Consider the following 22,504-nt stretch of genomic DNA (forward strand, 5'->3'; position numbering starts at 1 on the left):
CTGTGAAGTCAGGATCAGACTGATATGCTTCAGGAAAGTTTTTCTCTGAGAAAGGCACATGTTGAGCAAAAAGAGGCTGCTTCTTGGGTGGTAACTAGCCATAGAACAAGCTATTATGCTATTGTTCGTTTCCAGGTTGAGCGCTTCTCTCTTTTTATTTAAATAAACAAGTGCTGTCCAGTGTTCTAAACCAAAAATTGGCTGGCTCCTTAGCTTAGATGCCTTCTTTTTCATATAAAGATAGCAAGAGATTGAAGAAAAATTGATAGTAAATTAGAAAGTTGCTTAAAATTGCATGCTGAATGTCCCTTTAAAATAATATTTAATGGACAAGAAGCTCAAAACTTGTCTTGTCTTATTATTAAGATGCAGTGCACAATTTAAAAAAAACAGTTACAGTTTGTGGCTACTATCACATTTACTTTGTTCTTTTGGCATCCTTTTTTGAAAAGCAGGTAGGTAGGCTCAGGAGAGTGCATGTGTCAAGAATGCTTTTAATAATGTTTGCTGCTACTTAATGCTCAAAAGGATTCTCACAAAACTGCTGCCATAAAGTTCTCCAGACAAGCACACTATCTACATATAGTATTCTCTGTAATAAATACTATGAGAACAAAACAAAAAACATAAAAAAACATAATAAAGACACATATATTTATATAAAATTTTGCTATGCATAATGAATATAATTCACAATATATTTGCAATATGTATTGTGTCCTCTTTTCATGTAATTTAGCTCTGAAAATTGAGCAATGTCTAATTCAGAACTTGAAATGCACCTTTTGCTTTGCTGATTGGACAGCACCAATAAACAAGTGCTGTCCAGTGTACTAAACCAAAAATTTGCTGGCTCTTTAGCTTAGATGCCTTCTTTTTCAAATAAAGATAGCAAGAGAACGAAGAAAAATTGATAATAGGAGTAAATTAGAAAGTTGCTTAAAATTACATGCTCTATCTGAATCATGAAAGAAAAAAAATTGGGTACAGTGTCCCTTTAAGTATTGGCTATAGAAAAGCTATATGAACATAGCCAGCGTAAGACATTATTAGGCTTTGGTATACAGACAGAGATACTATAAAGAAGCATGTGTGTGTACGGAACATGATAAAATAAGGAGATCTGATTTAGTTGTAAGCTCAACCCATTTTAGTCAGTTATTTCATTTACAAAAATAAACTATTACTTTATAGAAATTACTTTAAATTACAGGAATATAGAGGTAAAATAGTGACACTATATTGCAAATATATATTTTTTGCTACATATAATTGAATATTTTATACTACAATCTCTATTAATTTTAGTCAAGTTGTTTTGCACGCTGGTAAAACTGTGTAAATTGTGCATTAAAAACAGTAGCCACTGAGGGATGTGGCGAATAGTTAAAGGGGCACGAAACTCAAAATCAAACTTTCATGATTCAGATAGAGCATACAATTCTGAACACATTTTAAATGTACTACTACTATCTTATTTGCGTCATACTCCTGGTACCCTTTGTTGAAAAGCATACCTAGGTAGGCTACTGGAAGCTAGCTGGTGATTGGTGGCTATGCAAATAGGCCTCTTGCTCAGCCAACTCCCAATAGTGCACTGCTCCTCTTTCAACAGATTATACCAAGTGAATGAAGCAAATTTGATGATAGAAGTAAATTGGAAAGTTGTTTAAAATTGTATTCTCTATCTGAATCATGAACAAATACTTTTGGGTTTCATATTCCTTTAATTTGTTATGCTTATAATTGTTGATTTTCTGCTACTATGTAAGCGCAGCAATAGCTAGCTATGGTCAATAATGCAAATTATTCTGAAAGAGACTTTCCCTTTAAAGAGACCGACCGCTAAAAATATTTTCTTACCATTGGACACCATGTGTTAATGGTTGTGGCAGGTGACCGAAACTGCACAGAATAAGGTAGAAGTATAAGAGGGGGAGGTCAGCAGCAAATAGTCTCCAAGTTTCATCCCAGCCACATGTTCCTCCACATATGTGAATAACCTGTCATGGAGTTTATCAGGACTCCCCTTTTTCACACATTTCTGATCTAAAAAAAAGTAAAACATACTAAATATATAATATTCAAGCAGCCAGTTGGTCTTAGCTACCAAAAATATCTAAATAAATATATTCACATGTATAACTGATATAATAATTTGTACAAACCATATATAGTCACTTGAAAGGGGCATTGAAGTCTAAATAAAGCTTTCATGTTTCAAATACAACTTGTCATTTTAAGAAACTCTTAAATTCACTTCTATTATATCTCTTTGTTATCTTTTTCTGAAAAACATATGTACCTATCCTCAGCAATGCCCTGCTGGGAGCTAGCTGAACACATCTGGTTCCTGACAAGAGACACATGTGTTTAGATACCAATCACATCAACTTGGTCCACAAATTCCAATCTTTGTGGCTGTATTTAACTATGTGTTTAATCCATTTGCAGGATTAAACATATAGTTATATGCAAGCAACCAATACATGTTAAAACATTTTTTCTTTTTAGATTTGTGTCCCTTTAAAAATACACTTCATACACAAATTGAGGAGACACCCAGAAAGATTAGAATTTGCGGACCAAAGTAAAAAACCATGGCATTTTTGATTGCTCCATATTTTGGCACTAATTAGGGTTTACCACTTCATATTCCTATAGACATGTGCACAGGCAAAATGTTTAATTTGGCAGAATCTTTCATTCCGAATATTCAAAATACTCTGTATTTCGAATATTCAGCTCTCGTACTTTTTGGTATTCGAAAATGAATTCTGCTCATTTGTGGAACATTTACATTTGTTCTTATTAATCAAATGTACATGTTCCATTGCTACAGTTGAAAACGTTTACCTGTAGCGACTAAAATAAGTGCACTGGAGAGCCGCGCTAACACACTCCTCTTCACAGAGCCCCATCCGCACTAACAGGAGGTTTAGCGAGGCGGTGCCCAGGGCCTATATAAAAGCACGCTACGCCTCCTATTTGCACGGCTGGGGCTCTGTGAAGAAGAGGAACGGTTTAGCTCGGCTCTCCAGCGCACTTAGGTAAGTATTTTTCACTATTTAAAGTAAACAAATGAATATTGCTGAATTTGGCATTATTATTTAGGTTTTTTTAATTTCATGCTGTATTCGTTCAGATATTCGTCTTGCTAAAAGAGGACAAATACATGCGTTTTGTTAATGAATGTGCATTCATATTGAAACAAATGCATGTGTCTAATATAGATGTCATATGATGCCACATCAAAAGGAAGGAAACCCACCACAATTCTTTGGGCTAAATTACAAGTGGAGCACTAAATATAGATTGCGTGCACGTGATATGAGCGCTACACTTTGTAACACCACGTGCGCTGGTATTAAAAGTAAATCACAATGCGAATCCGAGCTCGCGTTCGCATTGCTAGGAAGCATTGCGGTCACAAGAGCGTGTTTCAATAGGCTTCTATGGGAGCCTCGTTCTGATGCCATCAGAGACAGCATCAGAACCTGGCACAACGAAGGGGATAGGTAGCCCAGCGATGGGCATCATTTATTAAATATATATGTATGTGAATAAATAATAATTTGCCCTTTTGTGGGAGCACGATAATTTAGCCCTTTGTATGTATAATAATTATTTTAATTTTTTTTATTGGACAAATATAATATTTCATGTGACCCTATACATTTTTTGTGACTGTTTTTAATTAAATACATTATTCAGAGGACTTTAGGGGGTTAAAGGATGACACAAGCCATATATAGATATCAGTGCTGTCATTTAATTGGTGATTACTAATTTACATTTGCCCATATAGCATGCTACTGGTTTTATAAGCATGACATGTTTTGTTATTAATTTAATTAATATATCAAATCAACATGTATTTATCACATCAGAGTTTTTTTTAAGGAGGTTAATTAGCATAACAGTTAGCTGGAATTAGGAAGGCTGTTATCTTTTTGATGGTCAGGTCATTAAGTCATACAAGTGTGAAGAACGTTACATGCTCACATTCCATCAGTATATAAGTCAGGTCACTCTCAGGATTTCAGTTCAGTCTTACAAAAAAGCATTCACTTAGCAAGAGGACCCTGGATTGAATACACAAGTGCAATGCAGAAGATGGACTCACTGGTCACAATTTGGTGCTTAACATATATCCTACATGTCCAGGGGATGCCAGCAGCTGTAGAAAGAAAGGACTTGAGGATTTATCCTTCAGTATTCAACACGAGGATGAACACATCTTCATCTATCAATAGAAGCAGTCACCCTCAGGGTACAACATTTCCCCTCTACATGATGCAACTCTACAAGACCCTCGTCAGTGGCAATGGCAATCATACTAATGTTCCAACCGTGGAACAGAATGTCCTTCAAAAATCTGATATGGTTCTAAGTCTCATTGCAAAGAGTGAGTAGAATTCTCTTCACTAAGCAAAACCTGTATTAAAATGTGCACTTTAGTGTATAGTTTCCTTGTAATAATATTGGAGACGTTTCTTTTACTGGCGGGAATTTAAAATGTAATTCACTGTGGTTCCAAAATATTTTTATTCTGCCATTCTTATTAGTAATCAATTTATCTGATTTTACCATGAATCTTATAGTAACAGGACTGCTCACAATCCTTTAGAAAAGTTTTTCAAATAAATTATTTACAAAAATCCCCATAGACTTTAATAGCGAATTTTCTAGAAAAAAGATACAAGGATTGTGATCAACTCCACTGTTAGAAAATCTATGTTCAGCCTCTTATTTATATATATTAACATGGCTTTTTTTGTGGGGATACTTACCAGTAATGAATACCACCACCTTTGTCATCTCATAACAGGTAAAATTTGTAATGGTCATATAAATACTCTAGTTTTCACAAGAGAATACGGCAAACTATATAAAGCATTGTAAATATATTTGTCCTATATATATATATATATATATATATATATATATATATATAAAATCAAAACATTTGAAGGTGTTGGTTTATATATATATATATATATATATATATATATACTGTGTGTATATATATATATATATATATATATATATATATATATATATATATATATATATATACATTTAAAGCATTAACAATATTATTTTATTTAGTACACATTGCAGGATGAAAGTAAATAAAAGGTACGTTAATGTTTAGTCTATAAAGAATTTCTCCAGTCATTAGTGGACACACTTGGCTGGTTTCTTCTGCTGAATGTTGATCTGATGTTTTTGTTCTGTCATAGAGATGAATGGCTGCTTATCAGTCTTCACAGTTAAGACTGTATGTTAAAATACTCAAGGTGTTGTATATTTGTCATCAGACGTCTAAAAAAAATTACTCTCAGTAACCCCAATACACATTTTTAGCGTTTGTGGCATTTAATCCAGCGACTCAGCTGTTATTGACTGATTTCCCACACAAACCACATTACACAGTGTTTTGCAGAAATGGTGAATTTGAAGCCATTTCAAATCTGTATGAAGACCTTAAAGGGACAGTAAAGTTATAATTAGATATTCATGATTTAGACAGAACATACAATTTTAAACAACAATTTACTTCTATTATTTAATTTGCTTCATTCTCTTGTTATCCTTTGCTGAAAGGTTTATCTAGGTAAGCTAAGGAGTAGCAAATAACCTAGGTCTTAGCTGTATATATATATATATATATATATACCGATTGTCATTGGCTCACTCATGTGTTCAGTTAGAAACCAGTAGTGCAATGCTGCTCCTTCAACAAATGATACCAAGAGAATGAAACACAATTGATAATAGAAGTAAACTGGAAAGTTATTTAAAATTGTATTTTCAACCTAAATCGTGAAAGAAAAAATCTGGCTTTCATGTCCCTTTAAGATGACACAATAAGCACACACTTTCCAAATAAATGAATGATACAAATAATCCGCCTATACTTGACATGGTGACAATCTGTCAAACAAATTTCCAACAGCTATCTGCGTGGATTTTAGTCTTTTAAAACCAAAGAATTTGACTTCTTGAAAACTCATTTTGGCCTATTTGAGCTGCATATTTGGACCTAGGTACTTTTTTTAGTTAAATAAAGTTCTTTGTATGCTCAGCTTAGATGTTAACCCCTTAATGACCGGACCATTTTTCAGTTTTCTTACCCTTAATGACAAGGGCTATTTTTACATTTCTGCAGTGTTAGTGTTTAGCTGTAATTTTACTCTTACTCATTTACTGTACCCACACATATTATATACCGTTTTTCTCGCCATTAAATGGACTTTCTAAAGATACCATTTTTTTCATCATATCTTATAATTTAATTTAAAAAAAAATATAAAATATGAGGAAAAAATGGAAAAAAACACACTTTTTCTAACTTTGACCTCCAAAATCTGTTACACATCTACGACCACCAAAAAACACCCATGCTAAATAATTTCTAAATTTTGTCCTGAGTTTAGAAATACCCAATGGTTACATGTTGTTTGCTTTTTTTGCAAGTTATAGGGCAATAAGTACAAGTAGCACTTTGCTATTTCCAAACCACTTTTTTTCAAAATTAGCGCTAGTTACATTGGAACACTGATATCTGTCCGGAATCTCTGAATATCCCTTGACATGTATATATTTTTTTTAGAAGACAACCCAAAGTATTGATTTATGCCCATTTTGGTATATTTCATGCCACCATTTCACTGCCAAATGCGAGCAAATAAAAAAAATCGTTCACTTTTTCACAAATTTTGTCACAAACTTTAGGTTTCTCGCTGAAATTATTTACAAACAGTTTGTGCAATTATGGCACACATGGTTGTAAATGCTTCTCTGGGATCCCCTTTGTTCAGAAATAGTAGACATATATGGCTTTGGCATTGTTTTTGGTAATTAGAAGGCCACTAAATGCCGCTGTGCACCACACATGCATTATGCCCAGCAGTGAAGGGGTTAATTAGGGATCTTGTAGGGACCTTGAAGGGTTAATTTTAGCTTTAGTGTAGTGTAGTAGACAACCCAAAGTATTGATCTAGGCCCATTTTGGTATATTTCATGCCACCATTTCACCGCCAAATGCGATAAATAAATAAAAAAGTGACATTTTTCACAATTTTAGGTTTCTCACTGAAATTATTTACAAACAGCTTGTGCAATTATGGCACAAATGGTTGTAAATGCTTCTCTGGGATCTCCTTTGTTCAGAAATAGCAGACATATATGGCTTTGGCGTTGCTTTTTGGCAATTAGGAGGCCGCTAAATGCTGCTGCGCACCACACTTGTATTATGCCCAGCAGTGAAGGGGTTAATTAGGTAGCTTGTAGAGAGCTTGCAGGGTTAATTTTAGCTTTAGTGTAGAGATTAGCCTCCCACCTGACACATCCCACCCCCTGATCCCTCCCAACAGCTCTCTTCCCTCCCCCACCCCACAATTGTCCCGCCATCTTAAGTACTGGCAGAAAGTCTGCCAGTACTAAAATAAAAGGTGTTTTTTTTTTTTTTTTTTTTTTTTTTTAAATTATTCAGCTGTGATGGACCCCTGCCTTAACCCCCAACATCCCTGATCCCCCCCCAAACAGCTCTCTAACCCTCCCCACCTACCTATTTGCCACCATCTTGGGTACTGGCAGCTGTCTGCCAGTACCCAGTTTTCCCCAAAAAATAAAGTGTTTTTTTTTTTATTTTTGGCCTTTTTTTCCGTTTTTTCTGTAGTGTAGCTGCCCCCCCCCCAGTACCCCCACCCCCCTAACCCTACCAGATCCTATTATTTTTTTTAAAAAACAAAAGTTTGCTGCCCCCCCTCCCTCTTAATAGAAATCATTGGTGGCAGTGTTTGCTGCGCGCACGCGCGCACACACACGCGCGCGCGCACACGCAGGCCCCCCCTCTGCACGCTCCCGGCATCCGGCGTGCACAATGCACTTGTAGTAACCGTATGCCGGGTAGCGATGGGCCGCCCACCCTCCTCCCTTGTAAGCTCCCACCCACCAACGAACGGCCCCATCGCTACCGGTGCAGAGAGGGCCACAGAGTGGCTCTCTCTGCATCGGATGCTTGTTAAAGGGTATTGCAGGATGCCTCAATAACGAGGCATCACTGCAATACCCTGAGAGCTGCTGGAAGCAATTGCAATCGCTTCCAGCACTCTCTTAAACAACTGACGTACCAGGTACGTCCATTGTCACTAACTGCTAGTTTTTGCAGGACGTACCTGGTACGTCAGTTGTCATTAAGGGGTTAATAAATACAATTTGCACGTGGCATGAATGGATATAAAAGAAATATGAAAGTCGAAATTAACCTTTAATGATACAGACAGTAGTACTCCAAGGGTCATGAAAGAATGTTCTAAATAATGTCATACATTGTTCAATCACTACTACAGTCTAGTCCTCACATACATTGTTTTAAAATTGCTGCCATATAGAACCTCAAAGTTTAGACACATGCACACTACCTACCTTGTCATATTCTCTTCTACAAAGAATACCACAAGGACCAGGTCAATTTAATATTACGTGTAAATTGGATTTTTTAAAGGGATGGGAAAGTGAAAAATTAAAATTTCATGATTTAGATAGAGCATTTAATTTTAAAAATCTTTTAAATTCATGTCTGTTTTGAAATTTACTTAGCTTCTTTGGTATCCCTTGTTGAAAAAAATAAAATAAAAATTATGAACATTTCCTATTGGTGGCTACACACATTTGTCTCTTGTGACAGGTCTAAATGCTAATAAAGTGCATCGCTATATAGAGATCTCGCAGCGAAACATAGAAAGACGGTCAGACCTTTGAGCCTAAGCGCATTCTCTGTGTAATTGCCAGGACCAGACAATAGACTTCAGGGAATAAAGTGTGCATGCGTGACAGCAATGAATTTACTGAGCATGCGTTTGGCGCGTGCACTTTAAAAAATGTAATATGTTAATATCTTGAATTGGATTGGACATTTGGAAACCGTGTTGGACAGCCCTTTCTTATGGGCTGTCATTCATGACATGATTTCTAAAATATTAAATATAAATTTATATTACTTAGAGGCTTCAACTGCAACAAACTGCAAGTAGAATTTTATTTAGTAACTTATGTGCAGGCTTTTTTTTAGCTGTCATAGAGGACAGTTTTATAACGCATTAATATGTTTCCAATGGCTTGTTTAACCAGCTGCAGAGTATACACCGTGGCCCCGATATTCAAAACATCATCAGAACAACAAGAAATTATACTTTTTGATTTGTCAGGCTAGCACTCCATTGGTCTAGCGATATATTAAAAAAAGTTAGCTGAACCTTGCCGTATTGATGATGACTGGCGATTTGTCTCTCATAGGATATAATGGGGATCGCAATATTATCTGAGCTGCAATATAGGCAGCGTAGGGTTCTGTCTTTAAAGCGCAAAATAGACTGTGCGAACGGGAAAATAAAAAATGTTTTCTATGTAGTAACACTTCAAATTATGCATATGTAAATTTAGTTTCACTGTACATTCACTAGATTTGTCATACTGAGAAATATCGCCACTGAAAAGCTGGCGACATATGACTGAAAAGGGAGAGCTAAGATGGAGGACAGTGTTTTGAATATTAGAAAGCCACAGTAATGAAACTCCTTGAAACTTTCATGGAACGCCTATATATTTGTCATGTCTGCAATCTACTTTGTTAATAAAGACAAAACAACTTCCTATTAAAACTATAGAAGCTTGTTAGAATATGGATGTAAACTTTAGGCGTGAATGTAAAAACTTGTATTGTGTCATTTTTTACTTATTGCACGTTCGTAATATTCATATATCCATAATAATGAGGACACGCAATCACAATCGCAATATTCATATTTCATAACATTGTGAATGTGATTGCGCGATCGTGTTTTACTTATAATATACCTATACTTATAACGCGGAATAGCATTGTCAAAATAAGTAAAAAGACACGCCTAAGGACACAATCGAAGATTAGTACAATCACGCTTACAGTTTACATACATATTCTAACACTAACATATACATTAAACAATGGCTATACATATATTATATATACATATATTATATACCCACAACCCCCCAGCTCCTATAGGTGTATTATTGATATGTTTAATTCACTATTGTATTGTAAGAACAGGGGTTGTGTTTCTGTTGACACATCTAAATTTTATTGTCATACTGTACTTTGTTAAGGGATCATTTACATTACACCTTCAAATTAGGTTGCAATGCTGCTATATATATATATATATATATATATATATATATATATATACTATATACACTGCTCAAAAAAATAAAGGGAACACTTAAACAACACAATGTATCTCCAAGTCAATCACACTTCTGTGAAATCAAACTGTCCACTTAGGAAGCAACACTGAGTGACAATCAATTTCACATGCTGTTGTGCAAATGGGATAGACAACAGGTGGAAATTATAGGCAATTAGCAAGACACCCCCAATAAAGGAGTGGTTCTGCAGGTGGTGACCACAGACCACTTCTCAGTTCCTATGCTTTCTGGCTGATGTTATGGTCACTTTTGAATGCTGGTGGTGCTTGCACTCTAATGGTAGCATGAGACGGAGTCTACAACCCACACAAGTGGCTCAGGTAGTGCAGCTCATCCAGGATGGCACATCAGTGCGAGCTGTGGCAAGAAGGATTGCTGTGTCTGTCAGCGTAGTGTCCAGAGCATGGAGGCGCTACCAGGAGACAGGCCAGTACATCAGGAGACGTGGAGGAGGCCGTAGGAGGGCAACAACCCAGCAGCAGGACCGCTACCTCCGCCTTTGTGCAAGGAGGAACAGGAGGAGCACTGCCAGAGCCCTGCAAAAGGACCTCCAGCAGGCCACAAATGTGCATGTGTCTGCTCAAACATTCAGATCTAGGATGTGTTATTTTAGTGTTCCCTTTATTTTTTTGAGCAGTATATATATATATATATATATATATATATATCTATCTCGCCAGTATCAGCAAAGCACCCACTGAAATGTATGGTAAATCACTTTTTGGTGATACCGCCTTTAAACAGTACAGCTCTTTTCAATATTTCACTGGCTTTCTCGACAAATCCCTTTTGATTATCTCGCCACCTTGCTGCACTTTCAATCATCAGGGCTTGTATGAGGAACATACCATTTATCTTTACTTCTGTATGTAAAATAGCTGGCATTGTTCTTTGAAACTGCAACCCATTAAAATGGGTTGAGTTTGCAGTGAAATCAAATAGCCTTATTTTATCACTTTCTGTACACACACATGCTTCTTTATATTATCTCTGTCTATAAATCAAAAGCCCAATACTTAGGGCCTTATGATCTAAAGGTCTCTGAACTGGCAAGATTATTAAAGAATACTCACCAGTACTTCTATTTCCCTGGTGGAATGATCTAAAGACACTTTTTACCCTGAATACAGTGTGTATTGCTAAGGAGCGTATACTGCATTTTCGTACAGGAAGGAGATGCGCATATTACAAATGTGCACAATAAAATTTGTATTTTAAAAATCTTCGAAAATGAACAGTTGGACCATTCACACAAAAGTACGCAGGAAAAAAATTGTATTGTTAAGGAGCATCAAGAATCATAACAAAATTCTTCACCAAAAATCATATTTTATCAAAAATGTAAAATTTGTATGTAAATTACACAGGAATAAATCATATTAAATATGCACAGAGTATTTTGTATTTTAAGTACACTGGATACGCAAAAATCACTTAGAAATTCATACTTATAAGTACAAAGCGTAATTGTTTTTTGGTAAAATGGGCGTTTCATGCGTGTATATAAAAATGATCTCTCTAATCCCATCGTAATTGTGTAAAGATTTTTGCACTACAGATCTAACAGTTTTTTCTCGCAAACTAAAAGGTGGCGAGCTTTTCTAAAAACACTCAAAATACTTACAGTATCTCTCCTACAGACTACTGGGAGTATAATTTCTTCTGCTGGCTATTTACATACAACTTTTCTATAGCCAATTCTACTTAAAGGGACATTATACACTCATTTTTTCTTTGCATATATGTTTTGTAGATGATCTATTTATATAGCCCATAAAGATTTTTTTTTAATAAATGTATAGTTTTGCTTATTTTTATATAACATTGCTCTGATTTTCAGACTCCTAACCAAGCCCCAAAGTTTTATGTGAATACTGTCAGCTACCTTCTCCAGCTAGCTCCTGTTTGTGTAAAGGGTCTTTTCATATGTAAAAGGAGGGGGAGGGGGGCAGTGTCTTATTTGCCACTTGCAGTGGGCTTTCCAGCTACCTTTTCAACAGAGCCAAACTGACAGCTTCTAAGTAAGTTTTTAAACAGTTTTATACTGGATTTTTATATCAGTATCTGTGCATCTTATTCTTTATAGTAGTGTCTATTACATGCAGTTATATGAAAATGAGTGTATACTGTCCCTTTAAAGGTACATTCTAGTCAAAATTAAACTTTCATGATTCAGATAGGGCAATTTTAAATAACTTTCAAATTTACTTTTATCATCAAATTTGCTTAATTCTCTTAGTATTCATTTTTTTAAACATGGGAAAGTTATCAATGTCAGTAGTCATTAATTGCATTACATTACATTACATTAGTCATTAAATACATTAATTACAGACATTACATCAAACAAAACATAATATTCCATAGTAAAAAGAGAGGAGAAAAAACCCCAGCAAAACTTACATCCTCTGTGGATATATACTTTTGGAATTCCTTCCAGAAATAAATATTCAATCCTTAAAGGGACACTGTACCCAAAAATTTTATTTCGTGATTCAGATTGAGCATGAAATTTTAAGCAAATTTCGAATTTACTCCTATTATCAAATTTTCTTCATTCTCTTGGTATCTTTATTTGAAATGCAAGAATGTAAGTTTAGATGCCGGCCCATTTTTGGTGAACAACCTGGGTTGTCCTTGCTGATTGGTGGATAAATTCATCCACCAATAAAAAAAGTGCTGTCCAGAGTACTGAAACAAAAAAAAAGCTTAGATGCTTTCTTTTTAAAATAATGATAGCAAGAGAACAAAGAAAAATTGATAATAGGAGTAAATTAGAAAGTTGCTGAATTACAAAAGAAAAAAATTGGGTTCAGTGTCCCTTTAAGTTCTCAAGTAAGAATAACAAATATCACAAACATGCATATTTGTTGGAGTTTTTACTATTCTAAGAGAAGAGAAAAAAATATAAGATGAAAACTGCATCTTATCTAAGTGCATTTTGAGAGTTGTTCACAGTTAGATAGTGCTAATTCATGTGTGCCATATAAATAACATTGGGCTCACTCCCGAAGAGTTATTTAGGAGTCAGCACCGATTGGCTGAAATGCAAGTCTGTCAAAAGAACTGAGATAAGGGGGCAGTCTGCAGAGGCTTAGATACACGGTTATCACAGAGGTAATACGTGTATTAATATAACAGAGTTGGTTATGCAAAACTAGGGAATTGGTAATAAAGGGATTATCTATCTTTTTAAACAATAAACATATTCACGTAGACTGTCCCTTTAAGTATAGAAACTTTCAGTATAGTTGGGGATACTACAGGCAAAATTAGCTATTTCAGATGCTATTTAATACACTCCAGCAGGTAAAATTGATCATTGAGAACAGTTTCTCACAGTTTTTCATGTGCGTTTTTCTATCTGTACCAAGGCTGAGCTGTTTTATTTTTTACTTATTCAAGTTGTTTCATTTAAAGGGACATATAAATGGAAATAAAGGAATTGCTGTAATGGGTTAGAGCATTTTATTATTTCTGAGGTGCTTGTATTTAACTTTGTGTTTAACCCCCGCAAAGCAGTTAAACACAAAGTTTAAATCAACTCCAGATCAGCAATTCACTATTGGGACCAAGCTGAACACATCTGGTGAGCCATTGTCAAGAGGCTTATTTGCATAGCCACCAATCACCAGCTAGCTCCCAGTAGTGCATTACTGTTCTGGAGCTGACATTAATTATGTGTTTAACCACTTTCATAAGTTAAAGAGAAATTCCAGTCAACATTTGAACCCGTATGGATGAATTTCAGTTTTGAATAGAAACATTTTTGTAATATACATGTGTTAGCAAAAATACTACTAATAAAAATGACAGCAATTTTGAAAGTTTATTTAAGTATGCACCGTGCACCAGCATTTTAAATACAGCACTTTCTCCTACAGACTAAGGTGCTTGTACCATCTGGTAATGACTCAATTAGTTAATTGGTGACACAATACAAGCCCCACTGGCACTCTTAGCAGCTGCAGTATTTAAAATGCTGGTGCACTGAGAATGTCTAGCTATGCTTCACATGCACGTGCAGAGGAAACAGTGATATATTTTGCTAGAAGCAGTTTTGCCAATACATGTATAATGCAAATATGTTTCTATTCAAAGATATAATATTTATATGTTCATTTAAAGTTTGACTGGAATGTCCCTTTAAACACATAGTTAAATACAAGCAACAAGTAAATTATAAAATGCTTTACATTACATCATTTTCTTTTGGCACTTCATATCTATTTAATTTTAAAAGCATCTTGTATTATGAATTGAACAGCTAAGAAAATAAAAATCACCTAACCTTCCTTTTTGCTTGGGAGTCTGATGAATTGTAATAGAGGCTATTGTTAATTAAAAAAAAACAACTTCTAATTATTATTATTATCAGGTATATGTAGAGTACCAACAGATTCTACAGCGCTGATTAAATCTTGCATTGATACAAAAACTGGTAGAATATTTATATTTATCCTTTTGTTCTCATCCAGGCTGTATTGTTGAGGGCAATAATTGGACCCTCTCCTTTGAAATGACCTCTCTTTTTACAAGTAATGAGCTGAAATTGGCTGAGCTACGAATTCGCCTCCCATCCTCTGAGAAGTCTCGCAATGTGACAGTAAACATCTACCATACCAAGGCTCACCAGGAAGTATTCATTGGCTCATTCAAGACTGATCCTTCCATCGTACCTGGCTCTGCTTGGAAGATTTTTAATGTAACAAATATGTTGCAGTATTTCCACAATCGAAAGGTACTTATCAATGATGACTACATAGAGGCCAAAGACATGACAAAAAGAGTCAGTGAGAGAAATTCAGCAGTGAAAACAGAACCTCTAGACAAACAAAATTCCAATCACGGGAGAGCCATGCTGGTAGTGTTTGCTAAGGACAAACCATCGGGAGACATGTTTGGATCATCCAGTCTCATCAAGACAGTGGCATCTTCCAAATATGTAATGGCAGAGAATGTCACCAGGTTGTCTGGTGTTAGGAGACACAGGAGGAACCACATGAAGATGAGCAACGTTCCCTCAAGGCCTCTTAAAAATGGGACACCCCTGTGCAGGAAGGTGGATATGATAGTGGACTTTAACAAGATTGGATGGGGTGATTATATCATCTACCCTAAAAGCTTCAATGCCTACAGATGTGAAGGGGCCTGTCCAATTCCTGTGAATGAGACTTTCAAGCCAACAAATCATGCATACATTACAGTAAGTTACACTTTTCACTTATAGACCAAATAGAGGAGGCCCTACTTATTTGCTTCTATCTGAATAAAATAAATAAAATAAAATGTAAACAAGTCAGAAGACAGGTTAGTTTAAAACAGGGGTCAGCAACCTTGGCACCACAGATGTTTTTTGTAGAACTACATTTCCCATGTTGCCCAGACACAATTTAGGTTGGCTGAGTATCATGGGAAATGTAGTTCCGAAACATCTGGGATGCCAAGGTTTCTGACCCCTGGTTAAAAGGGTCAGTGTACTGTAAAATTATTTCCCTCTTAATGTGTTTTCAATGACTTGTTTTACCAGCTGCAGAGTATAACATGTATAAGAAATTGTTAATTTGTTTTTGTATATGAAATAGCTGTTTCTGCTACTTGAAACCACATCTCATCTCTCTCTCTCTCTCTCTCTCTCTCTCTCATTCTCTCTCTCTCTCTCTCTCTCTCTCTCTCTCTCAACTTATTAACCTCTCTTTTCTATCACCAGATTTTTTGTTATTTAAAAAGTTAGATAATCCCTTTATTACCCATTCCCCAGTTTTGCATAACCAACACATTTATAATAATACACTTTTTACCTCTGTGATTACCTTGTATCTAAGCCTCTGCAAACTGCCCCCTTATTTCAGTTTTTTTTACAGACTTGCATTTTAGCCAATCAGTGCTGACTCCTAGGAGGTTCCCGTGCATGAGCTCAATGTTATCTACATGAAACACATGAACTAACGCCCTCTAATGGTCAAAAGGCTTTCAGATTAGAGGCATCCTTCAAGGTCTAAGAAATTAGCATATGAACGTCCTAGGTTTAGCGTTCAACTAAGAATACCAAGAGAACAAAGCAAAATTGGTGATAAACGTAAATTGGAAAGTTGTTTAAAATCACATGCCCGATTTAAATCATGAAATTTTTTTTTTTCTTGACTGTCCCTTTAGGGACAGGTGTAAACCAGGCAATAAAAGAGATTATGCAAACATGGCTACTTAATTATCTAATGGGGTTTCCTTACAGCCTTGTTTGCACAATCTCTTTTATCACTTGGTTTATATCTTTCCTTAATTGTCCTCTGCAGAAGGGATAGGTAAAAAGAAAACTTAAAGGGACAGTCAAGTTAAAAAAAAACTATTATGTTTCAAATAGGGCATGCAATTTTAAACAACTTTCCAATTTACTTTTATCACCAATTTTGCTTTGTTCTCTTGGTATTCTTAGTTGAAAGCTAATCCTAGGAGGTTCATATGCTAATTTCTTAGACCTTGAAGGCCGCCTCTAATCTAAATGCATTTTGATAGTTTTTCACCACTAGAGGGCATTAGTTCACATGTTTTATATAGATAACATTGAGCTCATGCACGTGCATTTACCATGGAGACAGCTCTGATTGGCTAAACTGCAAGTCTGTCAAAAGAACTGAAATAAGGGGCAGTCTGCTGAGGCTTAGATACAAGGTAATTACAGAGGTAAAACATGTATTATTATAACTGTGTTGGTTATGCAAAACTGGGGAATTGGTAATTAAGGGATTATATATCTTTTAAAACAACACAAATGCTTGTGTTGACTGTCCCTTTAAGTTCAAATATGGAGGCTCCCATTACTATATAGAAGCTAAAGTATGTTATAGAAAGGGAACCTTTACACTTATATCTTCAATATTTCAAAAAGTTACATAACAAAAAAATACATCTATATTTTATTCAAGGCTAATCTTTGATTTGAATACACTATATTGTCTAGCCTGTGTTTACTGTGCAATATCCATTTAATATGCTCTTTTCTGTTAACTCTCTTGTTGACAAGTTTCAATTTAAGCAGCTTTAAATTTGTATGCACAAAATATTTAATCTTTTTTACTGTTTTCTTTTTCATATGCATGAGAGAATTAAAAAAATAAATCATTTTAAATATTGAGTCTCATTCCCCAGTTAGTTGTATATACTGAGTTTTAAAGAAATATAATTTTTTAACATAGTAACAAAAATACAGAAATCTATCATGTTCAACCTATACAAATTTTAATATACTTACAATAAATGTTCCAGTTGTACTTAAATTAATCCCATTAAAAAGGTGACCCATTTAACACCAGTGATCATATCCATGAATTTGGTTTCTATCTAAAAAAATGTACCTAAACCACTTTGAATGTATCTAAGATACTGGTTTTACTTCCTCCTCAGGTAAGGAGTTCCACAATTTGATTGATCTTACAGTAAAAAAATCATTTACGTGGCTGAAGATTAAATCTCCTTTCCTCAGCCTTAAATGTTGACCTCTTGTCACAAACAATTTTCTTGCAAATAAACAGAGCTTCCGCCATCCCTGTATATTGGCATTGAATATATTTATATGTAATATGTGTAATAAAAAGGATGATAATGTGTCTATAATAAAATTATATATTTATATAAAAATGAAATACAAAATACATACAAGATGCCGGCATCAGAAAGTTAATATACAATATAAGTAGCAGTTGATATAAATACATGAAACATTGTATGCAGTGCTAACAACGTACCAAATTAAAATATATATCAAAGCTGGCACTAATATACAGCAAATATAAAAGCGCTAAAAATAGGAATATTCAATACACAAAGGATGTTAGATCAGTGTATATCAATGAAAAGTTCTCCTATAACGAATGTAACTATATGAATGCTCACACTGATACCGTAGGTCCGTGTTGGATAGCTATTGCTGGTTCACTTGTATATAAATAGTGATCTTCCACACGATTTGTGTGAGTGGCTTCAAGTCGACTTATACAATAAAACGGATTTCCCTCAATGTTTTTTTAAATTACGTATGACATAGTCAAAAGTAGATTCTGGGACCGAGGTGTTTGTATGTATCCTTGGAAGTTAGTTTGGCGGTACCTCTAGGTCCTACTACCAGTTCCGGTTTGCAGGTCAGGATACGGGTCACTGATGTGAACCCTGTAGATCCAGAGAGAATCCGATTCACTGTGAAACAAAGCAATGTGTAGCCTGTATGGCAATGATAGATCATGGGTCAGGAATTACGCATACAGAGACCACACGTATTATTGTAAATGGCTCAATGCACCTAACCTACTACCATATGCTAATATTTGTAGCTTTAGAACAAAAGAGCAGATCAACGCGTTTCAGCCGTTTTGGCCTTTATCAAGATGCTCTCTAGTGTTCTGATTGAATTTAAGTACCATATGTCTTATCCTCATTGGTTGAAATGTAGTTCCCATTTAGGTGTGTATCATCATAACAGCCATTTTTTAATGGTTATTTTCATTGGCATATAAATTATTCTTTGACACATACTGTATAATCGAATACATACCTACAATGTCAAATATATTTACAGTTTTTAAACTGTATAATAAATACAATGTCAAATATATTTACAGTTTTGATACTGTATAATAAAAAGTGTTATATTCTGTGATATTACAGGGAGTGCAGAATTATTAGGCAAGTTGTATTTTTGAGGATTAATTTTATTATTGAACAACAACCATGTTCTCAATGAATAGCTGAATAGTTTTGGAAGTAGTTTTTAGTTTGTTTTTAGTTATAGCTATTTTAGGGGGATATCTGTGTGTGCAGGTGACTATTACTGTGCATAATTATTAGGCAACTTAACAAAAAACAAATATATACAAATATCAATTGTTTATTTTTACCAGTGAAACCAATATAACATCTCAACATTCACAAATATACATTTCTGACATTCAAAAACAAAACAAAAACAAATCAGTGACCAATATAGCCACCTTTCTTTGCAAGGACACTCAAAAGCCTGCCATCCATTGATTCTGTCAGTGTTTTGATCTGTTCACCATCAACATTGCGTGCAGCAGCAACCACAGCCTCCCAGACACTGTTCAGAGAGGTGTACTGTTTTCCCTCCTTGTAAATCTCACATTTGATGATGGACCACAGGTTCTCAATGGGGTTCAGATCAGGTGAACAAGGAGGCCATGTCATTAGAGTTTCTTCTTTTATACCCTTTCTTGCCAGCCACGCTGTGGAGTACTTGGACGCGTGTGATGGAGCATTGTCCTGCATGAAAATCATGTTTTTCTTGAAGGATGCAGACTTCTTCCTGTACCACTGCTTGAAGAAGGTGTCTTCCAGAAACTGGCAGTAGGACTGGGAGTTGAGCTTGACTCCATCCTCTACCCGAAAAGGCCCCACAAGCTCATCTTTGATGATACCAGCCCAAACCAGTACTCCACCTCCTCCTTGCTGGCGTCTGAGTCGGACTGGAGCTCTCTGCCCTTTACCAATCCTACCACGGGCCCATCCATCTGGCCCATCAAGACTCACTCTCATTTCATCAGTCCATAAAACCTTAGAAAAATCAGTCTTGAGATATTTCTTGGCCCAGTCTTGACGTTTCAGCTTGTGTGTCTTGTTCAGTGGTGGTCGTCTTTCAGCCTTTCTTACCTTGGCCATGTCTCTGAGTATTGCACACCTTGTGCTTTTGGGCACTCCAGTGATATTGCAGCTCTGAAATATGGCCAAACTGGTGGCAAGTGGCATCTTGGCAGCTGCACGCTTGACTTTTCTCAGTTCATGGGCAGTTATTTTGCGCCTTGGTTTTTCCACACGCTTCTTGCGACCCTGTTGACTATTTTGAATGAAACGCTTGATTGTTCGATGATCACGCTTCAGAAGCTTTGCAATTTTAAGACTGCTGCATCCCTCTGCAAGATATCTCACTATTTTTTACTTTTCTGAGCCTGTCAAGTCCTTCTTTTGACCCATTTTGCCAAAGGAAAGGAAGTTGCCTAATAATTATGCACACCTGATATAGGGTGTTGATGTCATTAGACCACACCCCTTCTCATTACAGAGATGCACATCACCTAATATGCTTAATTGGTAGTAGGCTTTCGAGCCTATACAGCTTGGAGTAAGACAACATGCATAAAGAGGATGATGTGGTCAAAATACTCATTTGCCTAATAATTCTGCACTCCCTGTAAAGCTATGAGGTCCTAAAGAGACCTATATTAGATAATATAAAAAACTTTTATTTAAACATATTAAAAGACATTTTTTAATTATACAGAAATATTTCACAAAATAAATAGTGATATGTGTATTGTGTAAAAGTGTTATATTTTAAAATGTCTTTTAAAATGTTTGAATAAATTTTTTTTTATATTATCTAATATAGGTCTCTTTAGGGCCTCATAGCTTTAATATCACAGAATATAACACTTTTTATCTACGTCTTTATTATACAGTATCTAAACTGTAAATATATTTGACATTGTAGGTATGCATTCAATTATATGTGCCAAGGAATAATTTATATGCCAATGAAAATAACCATTAAAAAATGGCCGTTATGCTGATACACACCCAAATGGGAACTACAATGAGGATATGACGTATAGTACTTAAATTCAATCAGAACACTAGAGAGCATCTTGATAAAGGCCTGAAGGGCTGAAACGCGTTGATCTGCTCTTTTGTTCTAAAGCTACAAATATTAGCATATGGTAGTAGGTTAGGTGCATTGAGCCATTTACAATAATACAAGTGGTCTCTGTATGCGTAATTCCTGACCCATAATCTATCATTGCCATACAGGCTACACATTGCTTTGTTTCACAGTGAATCGGATTCTCTCTGGATCTACAGCGTTCACATCAGTGACCCGTATCCTGACCTGCAAACCGGAACTGGTAGTAGGACCTAGAGGTACCGCCAAACTAACTTCCAAGGATACATACAAACACCTCGGTCCCAGAATCTACTTTTGACTATGTCATACGTAATTTAAAAAAACATTGAGGGAAATCCGTTTTATTGTATAAGTCGACTTGAAGCCACTCACACAAATCGTGTGGAAGATCACTATTTATATACAAGTGAACCAGCAATAGCTATCCCACACGGACCTACGGTATCAGTGTGAGCATTCATATAGTTACATTCATTATAGGAGAACTTTTAATTGATATACACTGATCTACCATCCTTTGTGTATTGAATATTCCTATTTTTAGCACTTTTATATTTACTGTATATTAGTGCCAGCTTTGATATATATTTTAATTTGTTACGTTGTTAGCACTGCATACAATGTTTCATGTATTTATATCAACTGCTACTTATATTGTATATTAACTTTCTGATGCCGGCATCTTGTATGTATTTTGTATTTCATTTTTCTATAAATATATAATTTTATTATAGACACGTCATCATCCTTTTTATTACACATATTACACATATATATTTTAATTAGTTAGACTTATACAATATATATCTTAAAACCGCTTCTTATTTTGCACGATAATCTCTTTGCTTTTCTAGCGCTTTTCCCACAATCCCCTTTGTTTTTTTCTATTTCTTGGTTTGTAGTTAGGAGATATACTAACCTTTTGGGATTAGCTTATAGAGATCTGAGTGTCAGTATCTGAAACCCCCCCCCTTTTTTCACTTGAATATATTTATATAAAGTAATCATGTCACCTCTCAAGCGCCCTTTTTATAGTGAAAACAGACCCAGTTTTGTGAGACTATGTTTTTTTTTTGGATCACTAATACATTGTTTTTTTTTTTTGTTTTTTTTTCAGAGTTTGGTCAAGATGTTTGACCCTGACAGAGTGGACTGTCCTTCCTGTGTACCTATCAAAATGAAGCCCCTATCTATGCTACTGTATGAGGGTGAAGATATAACTTTAAAACGTCATGAGGAAATGATTGTTGAAGATTGTGGATGTCATTAATTAGAGATTACATTTGAATAAATGTAATAAATAATGTATATAAAAGTATATTTAAAGAGACTTTATGATACCATGGTATAAGGAATTCTAATATTATTTAATATGTACATTTTATTATATTGTAATTAAATATGATATATTATTTTGTTATAAATATATAAAAATGTCTTGATTTTTATTTATAGTTAAATGTGCACCTAGCAACTGGTGAATGGGGCTTGTTGATAACTATGGACCATGGCACCTTCTGATACTCTCACCCTTGGCAGTGTGGGGTAGGGTTGCCA

The 22,504-nt window shown here is 35.2% G+C and overlaps 1 protein-coding gene across 1 annotated transcript; it reads left to right on the forward strand.

The window, feature by feature from the left end:
• Positions 1 to 4,107: 4,107 nt before the first annotated feature.
• On the forward strand, positions 4,108 to 22,217 carry LOC128666933 (nodal homolog 2-A-like). The gene is made up of 3 exons (XM_053721758.1): positions 4,108 to 4,408; positions 14,739 to 15,466; positions 22,065 to 22,217. The coding sequence occupies exons 1-3, from the start codon at positions 4,108 to 4,110 to the stop codon at positions 22,215 to 22,217; spliced, it is 1,182 nt and encodes a 393-aa protein (XP_053577733.1).
• The last annotated feature ends 287 nt before the right edge of the window (positions 22,218 to 22,504 follow it).

The sequence above is a fragment of the Bombina bombina genome, chromosome 1 (genome assembly GCF_027579735.1).
Source record: "Bombina bombina isolate aBomBom1 chromosome 1, aBomBom1.pri, whole genome shotgun sequence".
In the NCBI taxonomy this organism is placed as follows: domain Eukaryota; kingdom Metazoa; phylum Chordata; class Amphibia; order Anura; family Bombinatoridae; genus Bombina; species Bombina bombina.

Bases quoted from the DNA above. Each gene is read 5' to 3' on its own strand.
- LOC128666933 (XM_053721758.1), top strand. From the start codon at position 4,108: ATGCAGAAGATGGACTCACTGGTCACAATTTGGTGCTTAACATATATC. The intron at 4,409-14,738 runs GTGAGTAGAATT...GTTCTCATCCAG, and splicing joins TCTAAGTCTCATTGCAAAGA to GCTGTATTGTTGAGGGCAAT. The intron at 15,467-22,064 runs GTAAGTTACACT...TTTTTTTTTCAG, and splicing joins CAAATCATGCATACATTACA to AGTTTGGTCAAGATGTTTGA.